This window comes from Typopeltis vanoorti, chromosome 11, assembly GCF_054136105.1.
Source record: "Typopeltis vanoorti isolate ZY-2024b chromosome 11, IOZ_Tvanoo_1.0, whole genome shotgun sequence".
In the NCBI taxonomy this organism is placed as follows: domain Eukaryota; kingdom Metazoa; phylum Arthropoda; class Arachnida; order Uropygi; family Thelyphonidae; genus Typopeltis; species Typopeltis vanoorti.
Window position 1 is genome coordinate 59,201,681 of NC_143559.1, and position 24,720 is coordinate 59,226,400.

At 36.8% G+C, this 24,720-nt stretch overlaps 1 protein-coding gene across 1 annotated transcript in view; it reads left to right on the forward strand.

Moving 5' to 3' along the window:
• The window catches only part of LOC150101616 (glycogen phosphorylase-like), a 253,929-nt gene that overhangs the window by 78,334 nt on the left and 150,875 nt on the right, over nucleotides 1-24,720 (forward strand). The window contains exon 2 of the mRNA XM_090399990.1: nucleotides 22,513-22,614. Within this exon, the coding sequence (XP_090256116.1) occupies nucleotides 22,513-22,614 (102 nt within the window). The remainder of the gene's footprint in view (nucleotides 1-22,512; nucleotides 22,615-24,720) is intronic.

The window sequence follows — 24,720 nt, forward strand, 5'->3', positions numbered from 1 at the left end:
GCAGATGTTGAAAATAAACAGAACAGTAACTTACTTAGTTTGATTGACTTAAAAAATTTCAATCGTGTTTGAAGTGCAGTTATTTTAAAACCCAATAAATATATAGCATGCTTATAAAATAGCAGGTAACACTTTCTTGTGAAGGTCATCATAGAAAAGACTGCCATGAATTAAAATGAACATGGATGCAAACTCAGCATGCTGATGTTGGAGTTTATTAAATAATAAATAAAACTTTAGTAAATAAAGTTTTTTATTTATGTACATTGAATGTAAAATGGGTCAAGAGAGGGGGGGGCGGTTAGTGGATCTTGTTGATGGAGAGGAAATTAGATGTTTTGGATTTAAGTGAGACAAAATAGAAAAAACAAGGGAAGAATGATATAAGAGGAGACTTTATTTTACTTTGGAAAGGAGCAGATGATCAAAAAATGGTGTCAGTTTTATCATTAGTACAGAAGTAAATGATAGACTTGGAATGTGATTGAATTAGTGATAGAATGAGGCTTGTATTTGAATGTAATCAGTGGTGAGCTATAAGGGGCTCACGTGAGCCCTTTGTTAAATTTTTCTCAAATTTGCGAGCCCCTTGTTCTTCATGTTTAATAATCTTGTAGAACTAGAAAATACCACTGTGGAATGTATACATGCTACTTTAAATTCATAATTTATTATGGATTTTCTGATAAGTATATAAAAAATCATTTCATTACATTTTGTTCTGATGGAGCTAGTGTAATGTTAGGAAACAAATCAGGTGTTGCAATCAAACTTCTACAAAAATTTCCCAACTTTGTGATTTGGCATTGCACTCATCGTTTACACTTAGCATTAGACAATTCGATAAAAAACATTAAAGAAATAAATCACTTTGAAATATTTATAGATAAATTATATGCTTTTATCATCAATCACCAAAAAATCAGCGAGAATTAAATACGATTTCAAAAGATCTTGGTATCAAAATTTTAAAGATTGGCCGTGTGTTTAGACCACGATTGGCAGCTTGCAGTTTACGAATGGCTCTTGCTTTGTGGAGAAATTACCCAGCTTTATGCAAGCATTTTGCATCGAACGATAAATATAAGGGCTTTTTAAAACCGACTTCTCAATTTGGAATTTTTGAAAGATCTAGCATGATTGATAATAATAAATTTAGTTTAATCCCTTTATCCAAGTGTGAGCAAACAAAGTTCGCACCTGAAAGTATCTTCAGGACTGGGGTAAGTTGGTACAACACCGGGCAACTCATTGAAGGTGGAGCAAGCTAACATCACTTCTATCTCAGTATCTCCCATAATGCAAAACACATCTCCTTGCGGATATGTATAATGTTATGCATTAAGGGAAGGGCCACTACCCAGACTAGTTTCGACCTTTTTTGAAGCATCTTCAGTGGGAGCCAGGCCCAAGTGGAGATATCAGGCAGAAGTTGCCTTCTGCCTTTATCTCCACTTGGATAAAGGATTAAACTAAATTTATTATAATGATTGATATCCTACAGGAATTTTCATATCTGTTCAGAAGCTCTACAAATTCGCAATATAAGTATTATAAGGGCTAAGTTAGACTTTTTTTTTTTTTTTTTTTTCTTTTGCTCGACTTGCAAGCCCTTTGTTAAAATTTCCATAGCTCACCACTGAATGTAATGGGAAAACGAATCTCGCTTTCCAGGTATATGAACCACAAGGTTTAGATATGGAAGAAAAGACATTATTTGAGGAACATTTTGGAGGTTTCTATTCAGAATAAGAGTAATTATTTTAGATCTTAATGTACAGGTTGGAGAAGAAAGAGCAGGTGTAGAAAAAATTTGGGCCCATTTGGTTTGTCAAACAAAAAATAAAGGACAAAGGTTATTAGATTTATGCATCAGAAATAATCTCAAAAATGGAATAGCTGGTTTCAGAAAAGACAAAGCTGCAGAATTACAAGATATACAGCCATGTATCCAATTTACATAATTGATTAATCAAATTATGTAAATAATTTGATTAATCAATTAACCACCAGTGCAAAAATGTATGGGGTAAAATCTGGAAAAAGAAAGGCAGATGCAGAACACTGTTTGTTTGCTTTTTTTTATGTTGTTGATCAACCTATAATACACTAGTACCATATTGTGGTGGGTTGGGAAAGGAAGAATTTGTTTACATTTGATTTAAAAGACTGTATATTGTATTCCTTGGAAAACACAACAGAGAGAAGATTGTTTCACAATACAGCAGTTGCGGGGATGAAAGAGGAGGAAAAGAAACCTGTTGTGTGGGTTTCAAGGTGCACTGTGAAGGGATGTTGAGTAGCAGCTGTGCGTGTTCCAACAAGCTTAGTACTAAGTGAGAGAATTATTGATACTATTTCAGATGAACATTTCCCATGGAAATATTTGTAGAATACACATAGTGGGGAAATCATTATCTGCAAAAGAGGGGACGAGCGAGTTGGTAAGAGATGGGTCATTAATAAGTATCTAATTGTTTTATGGATTTACTAGGGGGGGGGCTATGCCACCCTGGTGCCTATGGCACCCAACCCCCCGTGTTCTGGACTGGTAGGCCGGTTCTCCTTGAATTCTGATGCCTCGAATTTTGAAGACTTGAAAGGGGGGTGGCTATGCCCCCCCCTTTCCTTTGTGTGATAAGTTCGGTGCATATGTTTGGGTTGGAAGGCTGGAAGCAATAGTACAACCATGGGAATGAGGCATAGAAGTTGTGGAGGCTATCCCACTTGGTGTTGTTAAAATGCCAAACTATTGTGTGGGAGTGGCTGTGTTGCATGGGGGGAGATGAGCATTAAATTGTGGTAGAATTACCTGGGGGGGGGGGCACAACATTCACTGTGTATTTGGAAGGGTTGCTGGTGAGGAAGAGATCTAGGGCATTTGGGGAGTGGTTTGGGTTATCTGGTTGGCACCTGAACAAATTGTGTAAGGTCGTTAGCAATGGCAAATGTCTCACTATCTCTGCCTGCAAGATCTGTACAACTGAAGGAGGAAAACCAGTTAGTGTTTGGAAATTAAACTCACCTAGGAGGATGATTTTGCTGTTGGGAAAGTGGGACTGGAGAAAATCAATTTTTAAGGAGAGGGAATTAAAGAGCCTCAGAGTTGTTGGGTGCATTAGGGGAGTGATATAGACAGCAAATGAATTTCATTAGGTTGGGAAGGGATATTTTTAACCAAAGAAGGTCAGAGTTGGGCAATTCTAGGTTAGGTGCTTTCTGGCAAGGTATGCCAGAGCAGATGTATATGCAGGCGCCACCCTTGGGGCGAAAGGAGTCGTACTTAGGAAGGTTGAGATGTACTGTGGGAGGTGAGATTTGAGTTTCTGGCAGAAAGAGTAGGTGGGGTTTAGTAGATTGAAGATGGTAGTGGACACTATTAAGGTTGGAGTTTAGGCCACAGATGCTGGTGAAGTGGATATGCAAGGTTCTGTGAGGCATATATTTGACCACAAGGGTCTTGCACATTTCCTATGCAGTGCCTGCATACTGGTCTCCATGATGGCTACTAATGGCATCACTTGATTTTTTTACTAATTCAGCTTGTTTGTAGTCTATGATCCAATTGTTTTCTCCATTTTGACATTTATCTTTTAGTTGTTTTTGAAGTTGATGACTTTGTTCTATCTGGGCAAATATTAGAACTGGTTGAGCACGTGTGCACAATTGGGGACAAGTGTCTTTGAACTTGTTGATTGCTGTTATTAATTTAGATGTGCTTATTGGCATGTCACAAGTCACTTTTATGAGGATGGAAAGTTCGTTCCATCCTTTCTTTGATTTATGGGTGGGCCAAAACTATGGCACCTGATGATATTTTTAGAATCGATGTTGCATTCTTCTGCTAATTTCATGTCTTCTTTTAGTGATTTCCTGTTTTCTGTCAGAAAATTAAAAATAATGGTGTTGAATTTTATTTTATTTTTGTTTTTTTTGGCTTCCATCAGTGTGTACCATTGATGCAATTAGCTAGCAGAGTTTATTTGTAGGCAAGGGTGAACTTGCATTGTGGCGCTACTAATTGTCAATTAGTTTGAGCTTAGCTTCCAGTGCTTGTATTTTGGAGGAAAAAAGTTTCATTCATAGCGTTGATGTGCTGTTCGAGGTTTTTGAGTCGTTTGCCTAAGTTCAGGAACTGTTTTACCTTGGAACATAATGAATGTGTTGCTGATCTCAAAGCTATTGCAGACCCTTTGGAAGAAAATTTTGCCAGAATCTCAGCAACAGTTTCATATCCATTTGAATTATTTAATATTGAATGTGTAACAAGTGAAACAGCAGCTAAGCTTTTCTAGCAATGAGTTAGAGCCATATAATCAGCCATTCATTAATGAGAAACTAAAAAGAGCTCCTTGACTATCTCACCCCCTACTGCAGTAGGTCCTGATGACACCCATTATCAGATAATAAAACATCTTCCATTACCTTCTATGGATCTCCTTCTCTTATTATACAATAAAACACTAAAGAAGAGTTTTTGGATTCTTGGCACAAGTCAATTGTCATTGCCATCCCAAAACCAGAAATCCAACACAGGCAAACAACTCAACCTATTGCTGTGATCAGCTGTCTTTGTAAGATATTGGAGAAAATGGTTAATACCCTACTTCTCTAGTATTTAGAAAGCAATGATCTCTCCCATACACAAGACATCATTCAACTTTGGGCCATTTGGTCCATTTAGAAACATCTATAAGAGATGCATTCCTTAAATCACATCATTTGAAACTGACTGCCCTTATCTGTTCTCCTAAAGATCCACTACTTTCTCTCTCTCTGTCCAGGTGTGTAAAAGATTCCTTGCTCTTGTAACTTGTATTACGAACACACGGGGAGATCTATCTTGACTGCTTACTGCTGCTTATTTCTATTTACACCTATGAGGCCATGAGTTTAGCGTACCATCGTCTTCGGTCCAGTGTCACTTCTCTTGCCTTCTCCCAGCTCAACCATCCTAATTTGTTTCATTCTTCAATTTACCATCCAGCGGCATGTCGTTTTAGGTCTTCCCATCTCCCTTTTGCCATTAGGCACCCATATCAGTGCTGTTCTTGTATGCTCTGATGTTGGCATTCTCAATACATGGCCTATCCATGTCCATTTGTGTTTCTTTAACTCTATTGTGATGGATTTTGGTTTTTGATTTGTAATATATTTCAATATTTGAAATTTTATTTAGCCAGTAAATTTTGGAAATTTTGCAAAGACATTTTCTTTGGAAGACATCAATTTTATTTTCTTGTTGTTTGGTTAATTTCTGTGATTCACTTCCATAAAGTAATACAGATTTAACAGTTGAATTAAAAATTTGCAGCTTTAAGTTTATTTTTATATTTGATGATCTCCAAATTTTCTGTAAAGTTTTAAATGTGTAGCAGTTTTTTTATTCTTATTATAATGTCTTCGTTGGTATCACCTTCCATGTTGACAGTTGCTCGGAGGTAATTTAAAGTGTTTGTCACTTCTACTTATTTCCATTTATAAAGATTGGATCATTCTTTTTACTGTTGATTTTTAACCTTTTGTTTTTTTTTCTTGTTGATGTATGAGCCTATTTGTTTAGCAGTGTTTTCTCTAGCTTTGTGGTCTTAATTTTCATGTCTTCAATTCTAGATGATATTAGTACAATGTCGTCAGCATAGTCCAAATATTCTAATGCGGTATCAATGTTCCTTCTTATTCCAGTTTTCAGGTTTTTCAAGGTGTGCCGCCTTATTCAGTTTGACAATGATGTAAAGCTTTCCAGACATGACACAGCCTTGCTTAACACCAGTTTTGATATCAAAACTTTTGGAGGTTGTTCCATTTACTAGGATTTGTCCTTTACTTCCATTATACAAATCTTTTATGATATTTATTATTTTGTCAGGGAATCCAAAAATTTTCAAGATTTTCCATGTCTATGCTGTCAAATGCTTTAGTAAAATTAATGATGTTAAGATATGTAGTTTAATTTAGTTCCACACTGTTCAATATTTTCTCAGTGCTATCTTTTATTCTATATATTATAATTCTAGTGAAGATCTTTGATGGTACTGACAGTAGGCTGATTCTCACCAGTTGTTGCAGTCCGTGAGATCACTTTTGACTATTTGTGATTCTTTCCACGTACTCAGATGTCCGGATGAAATCAAACAGTTTATACAGTATAGTTTGCTGATGTTTTTAGGCCAGCTTTGAGCAATTCAGTACTAATGTTATTATTTCCACTTACTTTTCTATTCTTTTGGATCTTAATTGCTTCCATGATTTCTTGCACTGTGATTTCTCCCATGTTTACATCAAGTTCGAAATCATTTAGTATCTCCGTAGTAGTGGACCATTTTTATCTTTAACTCCACATTCATTCTTCTGGTAGGTTCTACCAAGTTGCCTTATAATTTTATAAACTTCACCAAGATTTCCGGTATCATTCGCTCTCTGAGCATTATCGACCAACAGCTGATAGTAGTTTCTCCTGTCATTTCTGGCAGAGTGCTTCACCATCTTATGTACTTCTCAGTATTGCTTCTGATATTCTTTGTATAATCTTTCTGACTTGGAGTTATTTTTTCTTTAATCTTCTTCTTTTCTTCAATTAGTTTTAATGCATTTCCTGTAATCCATTCTTTGTGTGACTTTCCATTTGCCATCCCTAAAATACCTTTTGCAGTTTTGTTAAAAGCTTCTTTACACTTTTCCCAGTTGGCTTCAATCTTATTTTCCTCGTCATTACCATTTGATTCCTGCAAAACTGAGAATCTATTCTTCAGTTCATTGGTAAATTTCTCTTTTGTTTCCTTTTCCTTCGGTTTATCAATTTTATTATTACATTTTTGAAAATTATGGAGACAACTACCATGTTTGAATAAAAACTTTAGTTTAATATAACTAAAATCTACATTCGATTCGACGTTTCGACCTTTATATCAAGGTCATCTTCTGGAGCGTACACACTATACACAGAAAACAAGCTACACTACAATCAAACTGGTTTGTTAAAGTTACTGACCAACCGCTACAACAATTGTTGGCCTGACCTCTGGCGAAAAAAAAAAAAAATTATACATCAATGCTAAGTCCTATTATTAGTGTTATCTGTTGGTTGTAGAAATACATTGGGTGCAACAACAAGTCTATGTATCTATCTATATACATATATTAACGTCATGATTATACATGTACATTCCAGCCAGTTGGTATGGAATGGTTTCTAATACTAGCTGAAGATTGGCTAGAGTCCTGACTTATGCTGGATCTTATATATTAGGTAGGCTGAATGTGTGCCTTCCAGATCCTTGGAATTTTCATGCCATCTTTGTTGTTGATATTTGGGTGGTTTATCAGGATTTCGCAGACTTCCTTAAATTTCCTTTCATACCAGGTTTTTGTATGGTGTAAAGAGCGGGTGCTTTTCCAGTTGATTTGGTGTAAGGTGTTGAGCACATGAACTGAGAGGCCTGCTTCACCATAATGGTTATATTTAATGTGTCCTATGTGTTCTTTCTTACGTATCGGGATTGTCCGTCCCTTTTCACCAATGTATGGTAAGTTACAGGTGCAGCGGATGCAATAGACTCCATGATGTGCCAATTGGAGGAGAGGATCCTTAGAGGAGCTGAATATGGTTTTAAGTTTAGTGGGTGGCTTAAAGGTGGTATTGAAGTTATAATGTTGTAGGATTCTGTTGATTTTTCTGATAACCTTTTAATGTATGGGATGGCTATGGTTTTACTGTAATCTAGATTCGTGTTTGTTGTTGTTTTATGGAGTATTTTATTAATAGTATTTTTGTTATAGCCATTATTTATGAATGTGTCGCTGATGATTTTTAGTTCTTGTTTCAGGGATTGCTGGTTAGAGCAAATTGTTGTAGCTCTGTTTTTAAGGGTGTTAATGACTCCATATTTTTGTGATGGGTGGTGGTATGAATTAGCATGTATGTGTTGGCCTGTGTGTGTGTGTCAGTTTTCGGTAGACCGTGTTAATTTCTAATACTAGCTGAAGATTGGTTAGAGTACCATAATTTTCAAAAATATATTTGGATCACCGTGTAAGCTTAAAAGAAAATAATTTTATTATTCTTTCTTAGTTTTGAAGTTTTCTTGCTAGCTTTAGTTTGACTACTGCAGTTAGCGGAAAATGCTACATCAGCTCCTCTTTTGACCCTTACATCTTGTAGTGTCCTCTTGAAAGTATCACATGTAGCAATATGATCAATCTGGTTTTTTGTTTTTCCATCAGGGGAAATCCGTTATTTTGAATTTCCTTATGTTTAAAGATACTACCTCCTATGATGAGGTTATTTAATTCACAGAAGGATGTAAAGAGTTCTCTATTTTCATTTTGTTCACCACTTGCTTCATTTTCTAACACGTTCATCATCAGTCTTTCTTTTTCCTACTTTAGCATTCATGTCTTCCATCACAGTTAGTAGGTTGTGTTTAGGAACTTTGTCAATCACTTTTTGAAGCTGATCATAGAATTGGGCTTTCTCCATTTCTTTGGCATCATTTGTGGGTGCATATGCTTGTATGATGGTCGGTACCTGGAGAAAAATCTAGCTTTAATTATTCCGTTATTTACTGGGTTGCAATCCATCAGACTTTTCCTTGCTTTCTTGCCTACAATCATCGCAACTCCTTTCTCATGTCTTGCATCATCTCCAGAATATAATATGCAGTATTTGTCATTATCAATACCGTATTTACTCATCTCATTGAATATCTGCGTAGTTTTCCTCCGATTTGATGATACGCTGTGCGAACGTTCCATGTTCTGATTTTAAGTTTAATTTTAGGGTGAGTGATTAACCTCATCCGCAAGTGAGGTTCCATAAGACTTGGTCCCACCTGCATCATAGCTGTTGGCTCCTGTCCAAAGTCCTGTAAGTAGTCATCTGTCAGGGGATCATGGGTCATAGCACTCTGCCCCAAGGGATTTCTTGCTTCATTCATAGTTTCTGTAATCAGCACTTTTTTACCAGGATGGGTGATTAGCCCATCACTCAGCCTTCCTCTTTTACCTGGGGTTAGGACTGGATAGGGATGAACCTAAGCTCTGTCTATGGCAGAGTTGATCTGCCTTGAAGAAACAAAAAATCTGTTGTCACAACTTTGGTTGGTCAGGTCTAGATGTCCTTGTCTTGGATACCTTATACAAAATCCATTGAGGGTAAAAAAGTACTGTATAAACAAACTACTATATATACAAACTTGAAAGACTTTCTAGAATCAGCAGCAAATTTAAAATACTAACTTAATCTAATGATGCTAGGCTAGAAACCTAAAAGTCTCACATTGTTTTGTGTTATAATTTTTATATTGTATCTAGTGGCGTAGCTAGGGGGGGGTTCAAAGGTTCAAAGGCAGCACTTTGAACCTTTTTGAACTTTTGCAGTTAATTCTAAAATACAGTCTCGAGAACTCAGTTCCAAATATTGTAATACTACTGCAAATTTTCCTAACAATTACTGTAAGTGTTGCTAGTTGTGAGAGGAGTTTTTCTACATAAAATTTGATTAAGAATTACCTACATTACTGTATAATAGACTTAGCCAATGTCATTGACGATTTTGTATTTGTCCAGTTTTAATTATTATTCCTATGCTGTATTCATTCCATTAAACCTAATTATGTGCTTAGATTTAAAAAAAAAAAAAACTGCTATATAGAAGTCATTAAAAGTTCTAGAAACTATTTTTAGTCAGTAGTCATTTACTCAATGATCCGTGATGTGCAAGATAGGATAGAAAGAGTGGCTATGGCAATTAAGAGGGGTAAAAAGGTGGATGAGATGATTGTGATGGCAGGAACGAATGATTTGAGAGGCAATGGAAATCGGGTGGCGAGAGATAGGAGATTCTTGATCGGGGTTGTACAAAAGAAAACGCAGAGAGGAAAGATAGTATGCATGTGGCCTAGGTATGATAGTGACGAGCTGAGCTGAAGAGCAGTAATATTGAATAGCATAATAGCTAGAATATGTGGATGCTTCGAGGGCATTTGAGGATAGAAAGGAATTGTATACGAGAGACCACTTGCATTTGGATGAGGAAGGACGTAGGCATCTGGAGAGATTGCTGTTTTCTGAACGAGTCGGTGTGTCAATGCAGAGAAACTAGAATACTCAGGGTGAATGGTAGTATGGGTGGCTTCCTGTGGGAATGGATGCATGGGAGAAGGGAGACAACATCAGGTAACGCTGAACCCAGTGGATTCTAGAGGGGATAATGCTAGGTATAGAAACAGTGCCATTTTTATGCTTTATACTAATGCCAGGAGTATCTGGAATAAAGGAGAGGAATTGGTGGCACTGATGGCATCAGCCTGGCCAAAGATTATTGGGATCACTGAGACATGGTTGACAGAAGAGGATATAATAATGAGTAGAAGTAGCAGGGTACAGCATTTTTCAGCAGGATAGGAAGGGAAAGTGTAATGGTGGAGTATTGCTTATGATAAGTGACGATTTATGTCCTCTAAGAGTGGAGACTTTGGAAGGCAATGACACTAATGATTTTGAAAGCATATGGTATGAGGTATAACTGGTAATTAGTTTACGGAATTAACAACGTATATAAAGTATATTAATTAAAGGTAACTTTAATGAATAACTTCTATATTTCGGCAACGTCACATTGCCATCTTCAGGAATAAAGATATGGTATGTGCATGCAGGCACTAACACAAAGCAAATGAGGAAGAAAGCAAGAAACTAATATTGTTCCTAAAGTCCTAATGGTGCCCTCTTGCGGGCTAATTTGGTAGTCTTGGCAGTTGGGCTGAAGTTCTCATAATGTAAGTCTCCCAAATTTGGGGTAGTTTCATGCACCCAAATTTGTTGAGGTTAGGAACGTTTTTTAGCGCTGCTGAAGATTCTTTGAATAATCTTTCGTATTTAAACTTGCTGCGATGAATTATTTTTGTTTTCATCCAACGAATTTTATGGTGGGTATCTAAGGCATGGTCTGCCAGCCCAGAGCGGCTGTACTGGTGAAACCGGATGTAGTCTTGGTGTTCTGAAATCCTGATATTTGTTGTTCTGCCTGTTTGGCCAAAGTAGGACAATTTGCAGCTGCAAGGGACCTGGTATACACCAGGTAGGTCTAGGGGAAGTGGTTAGTCTTTGGTAGAGCAGATAAGGGATGCAAACTTTTTATATGGTCTGTAACAGGAAGTAAGGTCATATTTTTTGAGGATATTGGTTATTTTCTCAGAAGTGCCCTGGATGTAGGGGATGGTGATAGACTTGGTGTTATCTTTATTGTGGAGGGGGGAAGGGGGTTGTGGTTTACTGGTTTTAGTATTTTTTGGATTTTTTTGGGGTTATAGCCATTGGCTAAGAAAGTGTTGAGGATATGGTTTAGTTCAGTAGTTAGGGCCTTGTTATCAAAGCAGATTAATTTTGCCCTGTTATATAGTGTTTTTATAACCCCATATTGTTGAGGGGGGGGGGACTGCTGGTGAATGTATCTGCCAGTATGGGTGGGTTTTCTGTGAACAGTGAAAACCAAAGATCCATCAAGCTGGCGGGTGATTAAAGTGTCTAGGAAGGGGAGGGTGTTGTTCTCCTCTTTTTCTAAGGTGAACTGGACTCTGGGGTGTTGGTTGTTTAAGTGTATTAGGAAGGAATGGAGTGTGTCTGAGCCATGTGGCCAAATAGCAAACACATCATCCACATAACGAAGCCAAATAGTGGGTTTTTGTGGGGCAGAGTTTAAGGCTTTCTCTTCAAATGTCTCCATGAAGAAATTGGCCAAGGGTGGGGAAAGCAGTGGATATTGAGGATATTGGTTATTTTGGCTGTCCATGGCTGTCCCCTCTATCTGTTTGTAGAACTTTCCTTGCCAAACGAAATAGCCTGAGTTCATTGTGAACTGAAATAGGGCTGAGATATCGGGAGGAAACTTGGCTTGGATGAGCTCTAGGGTTTTTTGAGTGGGACATTAGTGAATAGGGATGAGACGTCAAAACTGACCATTATGTCAGTGTGTTGGAGTGCGAGGTTTTCTATACTGGCTTTAAAGTGGGCTGAGTTTTTTATGTGTGATGGTGTGTTGCCAGTGTAGTGTGTGAGCGTTTTGGCTACAAACACATTTTGCATTTGGATGAAGGTGTGAGGTAGAGGTGGGCAAGACAGGAAATTTAGTGGGGTGTTGCTACAAACCAAGGAGCACAAAAGGTGGGGACCAGGAAATGTTTAGATAATTGAGCTTGACAAGTGCAAGAAGAATGATTGTTATGGGAGATTTTAACTACAGCAGTATAAATTGGGGAGAGGAAAATGCATGTAGCAATAAGGGAATGGAATTTCTAGAATTCTTGAGGGACAAATGTCTTAAGCAACATGTAATAGAGGGAACAAGAGGTTGAAGAATTTTGGATTTGGTCATAGCATCAGAAGAGTTGATAATAACTGAGATGACATCTCTTCCCCCAGTTGGAGAGAGTTACCATATGGTTTTGACTTGGAAGATGAAAAGACATGCAGGAGTATCAGAGAGATGGGAACGTATGTGGAATTATAAGGCAGGTGATTATAATAGTCTTAAATATCAATTAGGGGCAGTTCCATGGAGGGTAGAACTGGAAGGCCAGGATATCATGAGTGCTTGGGAAATTATGAAGGAATATTTGTTAGCAGCAATAGCAAGCTGTATTCCACAAGTGAAGAAGAGGACACAGTTTGGTGTAAATTGGATGACAAACAATATTAAACAGAAACTGCATTGAAACAGGTGCTATGGAAGTGATATAACGAGACAGGCGAAGAAGAGATGCATTAAATATATAAGAGTCACAGGGCCAGTAGAGTGACTAGTATGGTAAGGAAGGCGAAACTGGAATATGAGAAGAGATTGGCCCTAAGATCCAAAGAAAATCCTAGGGAATTTTTTAGCTATATGGCCAGTAGGAGGAGAAATGATTGTGGAAGAATGGCATTGCGGGATAAAAATGGGAATAGAGTGACTGATGGAGAGGACATAGTGGAGTTGAGCACTGTATTGGAGTATTTCATTCTGGAGAAGGTTTTAATACTAGAGGGATAGGACAGGTTCGAGGTTTAGAGGTGCATGAGGAGAGTGTTCCAAATACTGAGTACTCTGGATGTCAGTAAAGCTGCGGGACTGGATGGTATTTCACCACAAGTTTTGAGAGAATGTGCTAAAGAAATGACAGCTCCTTTGACCTGGCTTTTCCATGAAAGTCTGGCTACAGGAAAGGTGTCTAGGGAATGGAAGGAAGGTAAGATAGTGCTATTGCATAAGGGCGGTAGCAGACCGGAAGTGTTTAATTATAGGCTAGTTTGTGTGTCATTAGTAGTTAAGATCTTGGAGAAATTAGTGAGAGATTGTATACAGCATTGAGGATGAGGGTAATGTTTTCTGTAAGAGTCAACTTTGTTAAGGGGCACTCTTCTTTTAGTAATATGCTAGCCTTTTATAATAAAGTTACAAGAGCATTAGATGAGGGAAAAGCATATACAGGGTGTTCGGGATAAATTTGACAGTTTCGTAAGGAAAAAGAAAATCTTCTTTGTATCTATTAAATTTAATGAATTGACAAAAAAACATTACAGGCAGAGTTAATTACAATACTATCAACAAGATTTACTCAAAATAACCACCATTAGCATCGATCACAGCTTCAATTCTGCTTCGGAACCTCGAACAAGCTGATGCTACAGTCTCCCTGGGAAGGGCCGCAAAAACTGTTTTAATTTTATCCATTAACTGGGCTTTTGTATTACTGGAAGTGCGATTGGTGTCTTTTTCAACTGCGCCCCATACAAAATAATCCATGGGGTTAAGGTCTGGGGAGTTTGGAGGCCAAACATTTGGACTGGTGAAGTCGTAGAAATTTTCAGACAACCATTTTTGACTTTTCCCAGAGGTGTGGCAAGGGGCCGAATCCTGCTGCCATACATACGGCCTACCATTGGCTACCCTTGTTATCCAGGGCTTGACTACAGTTAGCAACTCCACGAACAAAGCCCGAATTCCAATGCCAGGGTTCTTCAACACCTGTTCCTGCAGATTTGCGAGGAATTCTGCTGTACGAACGCAATCAGATCGTCTGCTAGGGATCTTTCTTCTTGCTACATCCTCGTAGTCACCATTGCAAGTCTCTAGTTCATGCCTGATTGTTTTTACTGTATTCAGGGAGCATTGGGCAGCAGTCGTAATATCCTTATTTTGATGGCGGGCACGAATCATCATGATACAAGTTATTCTCTTCCATGATTCAGGTGGGTTCCAGCTATCCATCCTTTCTGACATCTTGTATATGAATGAAGAAGGGTCCAAACTTTTAAATGAAGAGAAGTGTGTGTTAATACGTGTAACTTACGGAAAAATATAATTAATTATAAATATGTCAAATTTATCCCGAACACCCTGTACTGCCATTTTCTTGGAAAGCGAAGGCTTTTGACTGGGTGCCACATGACAAGGGTTTGGACGTCAGGTTAGTCAACTGGATTCAGCAGTGGCTGTTCGATAAGTATCAGAGAATTGTGTGTGGTGGGGCAGTATCGAGGAGGCAGAAGGTTACAAGTGGGGTCCCAGAGGGCTCAGTACTGGGATCTATATTGTTTAATTTTTATATCAATGACATTGTCAGTGGATTGCAGGGGGGGATATTCAGTTGTTTGCAGATGATGTGAAGCTGGGAAAGGTTATTAGTAATAGTGCAGATGTGGTAGCACTGCGAGAGGATTTGAATAAACTAGACAAATGGGCAAATGAATGGGGGTGTCGGTTTAATGCAGCATAATGTAAGGTCTTGAGGTTTGAGACACTCCTCTATTGGAGGAGTCATACTGGAGGAAGTAGGGAGACGAGATCTAGGGTTGATGATTGATGGAAATTCAGGGGACATTTTGCAAAGGTGAAGGTAACACAGAGGATTGCTGCAATACTGAGAAGGATGCTGACCTTCAGAGATAAAAGAGTTATCATTCCATTGTATAAGACCCTGATCAGACCACACTTATACTATTGTTCTCAAATTTGGTCCCCAGGATCTGAAGGGGATAAATTAACTGTGGAAAGGGCAGAGGCAGATAACAAAGATGGTTTCAGGACTGTACAATGTTAGCTATGAGGATCAGCTGAGGGAATGTAGGCTGCAGAGTTTTGTAGATAGCTCATAATCTGGCTCAGATACGTTGACGACGTGTTCGCAATCTGGCCGCATGGGCGGCAAATGCTAAACACATTCCTTAGCCACCCAAACAAACAACACAAACGCATACAATTTGCCATCGAAATCGAAAATTAAAATTCGTTCCCGTTTCTAGACACACTAGTCACACGTCTTCCTTCAGGCAGTCTTTCCTTCCCAGTCTACCAAAAACCGACACACACTGGCCATACATGCGAATTCATACCACCACCCAACACAAAAATATAGAGTCATTAACACCCTTAAAAACAGAGCTACAACAATTTGCTCTAACCAGCAATCCCTGAAACAAGAACTAAAAGTCATCAGCGACACATTCATAAATAATGGCTATAACAAAAATACTATTAATAAAATACTCCATAAAACAACAACAAACACGAATCTAGATTACAGTAAAACCATAGCCATCCCATACATTAAAGGGTTATCAGAAAAAATCAATATAATCCTACAACATTATAACCTCAATGCCACCTTTAAACCACCCACCAAACTTAAAACCATATTCAACTTCTCTAAGGATCCTCTCCTCCCATTAGCACATCCTGGAGTCTATAGCATCCGCTGCACCTGTAACTTACCGTACATTGGTGAAACAGGTCGGACAATCCCTATACGCCAGAAAGAACACATTAGACACATTAAATATAACCATTATGGTGAAGCAGGCCTCTCAGACCACGTGCTCAACACTTTATGCCAAATCAACTGGAAAAGCACCCGCTCTTTACACCACACAAAAACCTGGTATGAAAGGAAATTCAAGGAAGCCTGCAAAATCTTGATAAACCATCCAAATATCAACAACAAAGAAGGCATGAAAATTCCAAGGATCTGGATGGCACACATTCAGCCTACCTAATATATAAGATCCAGCATAAGTCAGGACTCTAGCCAATCTACAACTATTATTAGAAACCTTTCCATACCAACTAGCTGGAATGTACAGGTATAACGTTGTTATTATATGTATATAGATAGTTACTTGTTGTTGCGCCCAATGTATTTCTACCACCAACAGATAACACTAATAATAGGACTCTAGCTTTGATGTATACTTTTATATATATACAGGGTGTTCGGGATAAATTTGACAGTTTCGTAAGGAAAAAGAAAATCTTCTTTGTATCTATTAAATTTAATGAATTGACAAAAAAACATTACAGGCAGAGTTAATTACAATACTATCAACAAGATTTACTCAAAATAACCACCATTAGCATCGATCACAGCTTCAATTCTGCTTCGGAACCTCGAACAAGCTGATGCTACAGTCTCCCTGGGAAGGGCCGCAAAAACTGTTTTAATTTTATCTATTAACTGGGCTTTTGTATTACTGGAAGTGCGATTGGTGTCTTTTTCAACTGCGCCCCATGCAAAATAATCCATGGGGTTAAGGTCTGGGGAGTTTGGAGGCCAAACATTTGGACTGGTGAAGTCGTAGAAATTTTCAGACAACCATTTTTGACTTTTCCCAGAGGTGTGGCAAGGGGCCGAATCCTGCTGCCATACATACGGCCTACCATTGGCTACCCTTGTTATCCAGGGCTTGACTACAGTTAGCAACTCCACGAACAAAGCCCGAATTCCAATGCCAGGGTTCTTCAACACCTGTTCCTGCAGATTTGCGAGGAATTCTGCTGTACGAACGCAATCAGATCGTCTGCTAGGGATCTTTCTTCTTGCTACATCCTCGTAGTCACCATTGCAAGTCTCTAGTTCATGCCTGATTGTTTTTACTGTATTCAGGGAGCATTGGGCAGCAGTCGTAATATCCTTATTTTGATGGCGGGCACGAATCATCATGATACAAGTTATTCTCTTCCATGATTCAGGTGGGTTCCAGCTATCCATCCTTTCTGACATCTTGTATATGAATGAAGAAGGGTCCAAACTTTTAAATGAAGAGAAGTGTGTGTTAATACATGTAACTTACGGAAAAATATAATTAATTATAAATATGTCAAATTTATCCCGAACACCCTGTATATATATATATGTATTTTTTTTTATAATAATTTTTTTTTTTTTTTTTTTTTTTTCACCAGAGGTCAGGCCAACAATTGTTGTAGCGGTTGGTCAGTATTTTTAACAAACCAGTTTGATTGTAGTGTAGCTTGTTTTCTGTGTATAGTTGTATGCTCCAGAAGATGACCTTGACATAAAGGTCGAAACGTCGAATTGTAGATTTTAGTTATATTAAACTAAAGTTTTCATTCAAACATGGTAGTTGTCTCCATAATTTTCAAAAACGCTTTTGTAGATAGAAGAAGGAGAGGTGATATGATTGAGACTTTTAAACTGTTGAGAGATGGTTACAGGGTTGACACTAGGGAGGTCTTTCTCTTGGTGGAACAGTGGAAAGGAGTGATGATGAGGAGCCATCCCTGGAAGTTACGAAAGGAAGCTGTGAACAAGAGGGTGGTTGAATCGTGGAAAGCATTGCCTTATAGTGGTGAGAGCGAAAATGGTCAATGAATTGAAGGAGTGGTATGATAGACTTTGTGTTTCCTAGGAAGGACCTCCCGCGATGAGTCTTTTGACTCCATAGAGGCCTGAATAATAATAATTAATCAGCTTCCCCAATAATCATTACAGAAGTATTATTTTAAATGGAAAAAAAATTATAGAAAAAAAAAAATTAATAAATCAAAACTACCAGTACATATAACAGAGAAAAATCCAAGTAACATTTAACAAAGTATGATTCTGCATCATGTTTGGTCTTTTTTTTTTTAAATCAAAAACCTGGCATGGGCTGATTTATGATGTACACACTACTGGTCATTGTAATATAATGTGAATTATGCATAACACTAGCCAGTTTCAAATATGTGCTTTGCATTGTGGGATACTAAGGCAAGTGATGTGGAGTCATTAGCTTCAGTATACTAGTTGCCCAGTCGTGAAGTTACTTCACATGCAGACTTTATTTGCTTACACTTGGATATAAAGGATTAAACCAAGAGTATAATTTTTTTGCTATCTTTTAGTATTAATTATATTAATTTTTAGTATAACCAAGTGGAAAAAATTTCAACATGTAGTAGAGACATTAAAACTTAAATGATCAACATTTCCATGTGACGTTTATGCTGGCTATAAATTTTCAATGGGTTCCCCATTAAGAAAAAGTCTTGGAAACAAAATCCTTAATTTTAATCAGCTTCCCCAATAATCATTACAGAAGTATGAGGGTGGTCTGAAAAGTTCTCAGCCTCGACCATAGATGGCAACACTATTGGCACGATTTTTTTTTTTTTTAAAGTTGGTACATCTGTCATAAGCATCCATGTGAAATTGCAAGTCATTTTATCAAGTAGTTTGTTTTATACAGCTGTGTGAAGCAAAAGTGTCGTCTGTATCCCTTGAAATGGATAAAATTGAGTATCGTGTGATTATAAAATTCTTTGTAAAAGAAGGTTTAATGCCAAAAGAAATTCATTCAAAGTTCATAAAGGTTTATGGGCATTCTTCTCCTTCATTTTTGACAATTAAGAAATGGGTTGCCGAGATTAAATAGGGCTGTACCAGTCTTGAATATGATCCACGTGAAGGACGTTCAAAAAGTGTAACAATACCAGAAATCATAGTATTGGATGACCGGTGAGTCATAGTGCATGAAATTGCTGAGACTATAGGCATTTCAAAAGAACGTAGGATATATTTTGCATGAAGAATTGTAAATGAAAAGGCTTTGTGCAAGATGGGTGCTGCGCTTGCTCACAGCAGATCAAAAACGCACTCACATGAAAATCTCTGAACAGTGCTTGGAGCATTTTAACAAGAATAAAACTGATTTTGTGCATCAATTTATAGCAGTCAAAACGGTGGACAGAAGGCAGTTGTTCAGTGCCAAAGAAGACAAAGTCGGCTCCATCAGAGGAAAATGCCTTTAGCATCCCAAAACACCGATGCCATGACAAATGGCATCGGTGTTTTGGGATGCTAAAGGCATTTTGTTTATTAATTAGCTTGAAAAGGGTAAAAGAATAACCGGGGAATATTCTGATTTTTTAACCAGACTAGACGAAAAAATTCGTGAGAAATGACCTGGTTTGCAGAAGGAAAAAATCATCTTTCATCAGGACAATGCTTCTGCTCACAAAGGTGTTTTGGCAATGGGAAAATTAAGGGATCTGCACTATGAATTATTGGAACATCCACCCTATTCTCCAGATTTGGCTCACTCTGGCTTCTATCTCTTCCCAAAACTAAAATTCTTCCTTGCTGGTCAGCGTTTTTCTTCGAATCAAGAGGTGATTGCAGCTGTAGACTGGTATTTTGCAGATCTTACTGAGAACCACTACAGGGACAAATAATGACACTGGAGCATTGCTGGAATGAATGTATTAGTCTTAAGGAAGATTATGTTGAAAATAAAAATAATTTTGAAATTATAAATTCGTTTTTTCATTGTTAGGCAGAAACTTTTCAGACCACCCTCGTATTATGTTAAATATATGCGCATGTATATATATATATATATGGAATGCAAGTACACTTTACAAGTTATTGAACTCATGTTCATACAATGACAAATAGAAGATTTTCCTCTCCTGGAAACTGTTTTCTTCAATTTTATAGAATCTGCTCAGAGAATAAGTATAATATAAACATATTAGTGAATTCTTTTGCCATACAGGATTTGAGAACACATGCAAGTTTTCTAGCTGCTCTATGGAGATTTCTGAATATTGCAGTCCACATCCATAATAGCTTAATTCATGGATTGCCATCCTTTTGGTAAAAAAGATATTGTTTTGATTGTGTCTTTTTGGTTAACAAAAAACCTGCAACATATCCATGAGTAAATTAAAGATGACAAGAAATTATATTCTTTGTTGCATCCTTTGCCCAAGTATAAGTAAACAAAGTTTGCATGTGAAGTAACTACATGAGTAGGCTACTTGTATATAGAGGCTAATGACTTCACATCAGTTACCTTAATATCCCATCAAATTCAAGCAGATATCCTTACAGACATGTATAATGCCAAGCATTATGGGAAGGGCCACTACCCAGACTGAATAATATAATTTGGAATATAATTCTTGGCATCTTTAATTCATAATATAACCAGGTGAAAAAACTTTCAACATCCATGAGTATGAACAATATCAATTTAGAATCGCAGATTTTTGAAGGGAATATTCTAGTTAGTAAGCAGACCACTTTTGATGATTTATTCAAATTCAATAAACCAGTTCACTTTTTTCTGATGAAATTGGAAAGTTATTCATAAAAATGAAATCTCAACAAATAGAGAGTGGTCAAAATTGATGCATCTAGTGTTACATATTTACTTATCTCAGTTTAAACGTGGAAATAATGTTATAATGAGCAATAATAATTGACCATAATTATAAAATATAGAGAGAAATAATATGGCATTTCAAGGTCAGTGAAGGATAGCATCTCTTCAAGAATATTAGGTCATGGCTAGTGCTAAACTTTTTCAGACAACAAATAAATTTTTTTTTAATTATTAAATTTCTGTAAATCAGTTAATCTTAATATGGCATGTAGACAAATTGTCCCTTTAGCACTCTTTGTCGATTGCTGATTAACAGTTGATGTTGCTGGAAGCCTATCATTTCATATTCTGTGTGTGTGTGGGGGGGGGGCTATTTCTTTAGCCCATCATATTTGAAGATATGCTGGGCTAAAGAAAGAAACCTGTTTTCACTTCACATATCTGTGTTAAATTTGGTTATATATCACTCACAGTGATAAATTTAAAGTTCATTTTTCTTGCTTTCCATAAGGAAAGCTGTGATAAGGAAACTGGAGCGTGTCCAGGAACAAGTGACGAAGGAAATATCAGTACTCTGGAATGCTGGTTATTGAGGAAAAGCAAACTGAAGTTCAGTGGATAAGTGAAAAGAAGGATTTTGCTAATACAGAAGGAATTATGATGAAGGATGGGAGCAAGAAGTTATTCCTGGAAGTTGTGTAAAGATACAATGAAGAAGAGAATGCAAATAGCTTTTTTACATGAAGGGTAAGTGTGTTGTGGATGCTAGGAGTGTGAATTAGTTTAAGGTACAATATGATAGATAGGTTTGTTGAGTGAAACTGCCCGTGATGAGTCTGGCTGCGAGGAGGTTTATTAATAGCAATGTGTATAGTCCTTCCCACCGTGTGAGAGAGAGAGTGTTAGGATGATGGTTCTATTTAATTTTTTTTGGAATGCACATGTAAAAACTGTATTTGCTTATCTGTGAGTGAGTTGAACTACTGGAATGCTTTTTATTATTGCATCACATGAATGTTGGAAATATCAGAAAATATGCATCTTGCAAGGCATTTTTCAGTTTTGGAAATGGGCATTTCATGATGGATGATCCAGTTCAGCTAAAGTTGAGATCTCTTCTTACAAACAGCTTTATGTAATCTTGACAGCACTTCTAAATAACAATGTTAGTTCACTGTTTGTCCTTTTTAATGAACTATGCCCTCATGTTTGAAAAAACAAGTATTGTCTCAATCTGCAATCCTGACATTCTTACCTTTTTTTTATCTTGAAGAAGATGATGTTTTCCATTGCTTTGGTGTTTTGTTTTAGGCATACTGAAAACATCAAGTTTTATCATCAGTAATAACACCATCAAAAACAGCCACTTGTGAAGAAAGATCAAAAACATCAAGCTGTTGCTGCTGCTTTTGATCTTCATTCAGAATTTGCAGAAATTTTTCTCATTCCCAAATTGTCCATATCAAAATCTTACCTTACTGTTTATCTGGCTAAATTTACTTTTTCTGCCTTAATCATCTGTAAGACCAAACTAACTACTGCACACTTTATACTTTTTTGTATGTTTGATGAGCTTGTGGCCACCCAGTTCTTTTATTATCTCTTATGTCTTCCTGTCCCTCTTTAAACCTCTTATGCCACTCATATACACTAGACTTTTTATGGCATCATCACCATAAACCACTCTTAATACCTAGTGTGAAGAGTGGTTTATGGTGCTTAACTTTTGCACCAAACTTGAATTTAACTGGTTTAAATAGTACAGAGGCTATAGTACAGACATATCCAAACATGCACAGCCTCATGGCTCTACCCTTACTTGTGATGGTACAAGGATGTTTGTGGACTTTGTCACACCTTCTATCTATGGAGAACCCAAAGCTCAGTGATCTTTCAGTTATCCAACTTTCAACTAACCAAACCTTCAATTAATCAACTCTTCAATGGATTTATATTGCCAGCAAACCCATTCAAGGATTGGTTGGCAATACAAACATATTTTAATGCATTTACTATTAGCTGTAAATAAAAATGGAATATAAAATCTTAAATAGGATTTATTTTATTTTTTTGTCTTTTTGACAGCGAGTTTATTATTTATCATTGGAGTATTACATGGGACGTTCCCTTACTAATACCATGGTCAATTTGGGAATTCAGAGTGCCTGTGATGAAGCTTTATATCAAGTGAGTTTAATATTTTAGGCCATTTAAATAAGATTTTTGTTTTTGCTTATATATATGTATTTTTCTTAATTTCTGAATATACATTTACTTTAGACTGCAATTATACTTCAAAAATGCTTTATTTATTATTGATAACTAATACTTTCATCAATCTATTTTTAATCACAAATATGATGCTTGTTTATATAGTAATGTACTTAGAGTGTTATTTCAAAGGAGAAAGTAGAATGGTATTATTCTGTAAGAATGGTATAGTTTTGATTAAAAGAAAAATGGTTTAAAAAAGTCAAGGATGATTTATTTTAAGGCACTGCTGGAAAGAAGCGGGATCTTAGCTGTTTCATCTATCCCTACACCGCTCCTGCACTATCTTTCCTGTATAATCTTTTAATTAGCCTGCTTATTATGATACCAGGGCTGGCCATCTCGGGGGTGCACTAGGTGCAATGCACCCGGGCCCTACGATCGATTGGGCACAGTCGGTACACATTTGCAGAAATGTATTATATTTCAAATGTGTTTTTTTTTTTGTTTTCCTGTGTCAAAATCATTTGCAGGTAAGAGGTTTTACAATACGTTTATTTCGAATCCTTTAATTTTTACCTTTGAAAAATATTTTAGGACCCCAAAAGGTTTCTTGCACCTGGGCCCCTTTAAAGAGAAAGCCGGTCCTGAATGATACTGAGACTATTGATAGCCTTTTGTGATATTTCATTTCTAATTTCACTGAAAGCACCAGAACCAAGTTAATGGTTCTTTAAAATGATGGAATCAGAAATCTTAGTCATACTTGTATCATTTTATAAAATTAAGTTTTCATTTTGTTGTCTTCTGAAAGCAGTTTCATTAAACTAGTTTAATACTGAGAGTGTGATTCACAAAGCTGGTTTTCCCTAATGAACCATAAAGCACAGTAAAAGTAAAATTTGTCTCCTTGAGATGGAACTTTCAATCTCTAAAGAAATCTTCCCAAGTGCCTGTTGCCTCTACATTTCAAAATTGGATGGAAATGCATATTTTTATTATCTTAACTAAAGTCTTTGCCAAATAAGTAATGATTCAGAAAGTAATAGCATATTATATACATTATGTTTCTTAAAAAAATGGAGCTCATCAAACACATCCCCTGCCTTAGAAGACTGCTACAAAGAGCAAAAGATAAAAACCTTCATTTAATCTTAAACTATAGATTTTTCCAAAGCATTCAATCAATGGACAAAGGATGTTCAAAATGCTTAGTTATTGTGGCATACCTTGCAAATAGTTAAAGCAAGAGCAGAACCATATTAGATCTACTATGCAATAGTAATGATTAATGGCACAATAACTGAGAACTTTCCTATTTCTTCAGGAAGACTCTTTGGTGCTGTATCTTTTTATTACCCTTGACTATGTTTTTAGCCTTATAGGAAATGAGTATAGAATAACTCTTGAAGATAATGTGTGCTAGTAGTAGACTACAACAACCATCTAGATAATCTTTGTAAAAATGCATTATTAATTGGCTTTGTCAACAGCAATAACACCAAATTTATCAAAAATAGAAATTTTAAGCTAAGTACCATACTCTTGAAGATGTAGAGGATTTTTAATAACTTCGACATAGTGAAAAGAAAGCAAAAAACTCATCTGAAAATCCAAACTCATCACCACAAATACTAAAATTCATCTGTGCAAAACCATCAGGCGAGCCTTATTTACATGTGGTTCTTTCATGGAACATCACTACTTAATGCACAGCTAATATCAATAGCTTTGGGACAACATTATTAAGATAAACATGGAAAGACCACAACCCCGATAAAGCCAGCAAAGACTGCTATGAGAAACATTTCAGATAAAGTCACCTGAGGTGGATGGAACACCAACTTAGACATCTATGCTCACCCTGTGTTCAATGTTCTCTGTGTCTGTGTGTGAAAAATATTCTTTTGATGTTTCTTTTTCTTTCATGTCTGAACTTGTCTATTTTTGCTTATGTGTATTGTTTCAATTTTTGTTCTAGAAAAATTGAAACAGTTTTCAATTTTTTCAATTTAAAGATCTTAACAACCCAAACAGATTTTTGGGTTGTTAAGATCTTTATCAGAGGCTTCATTGGTTTAA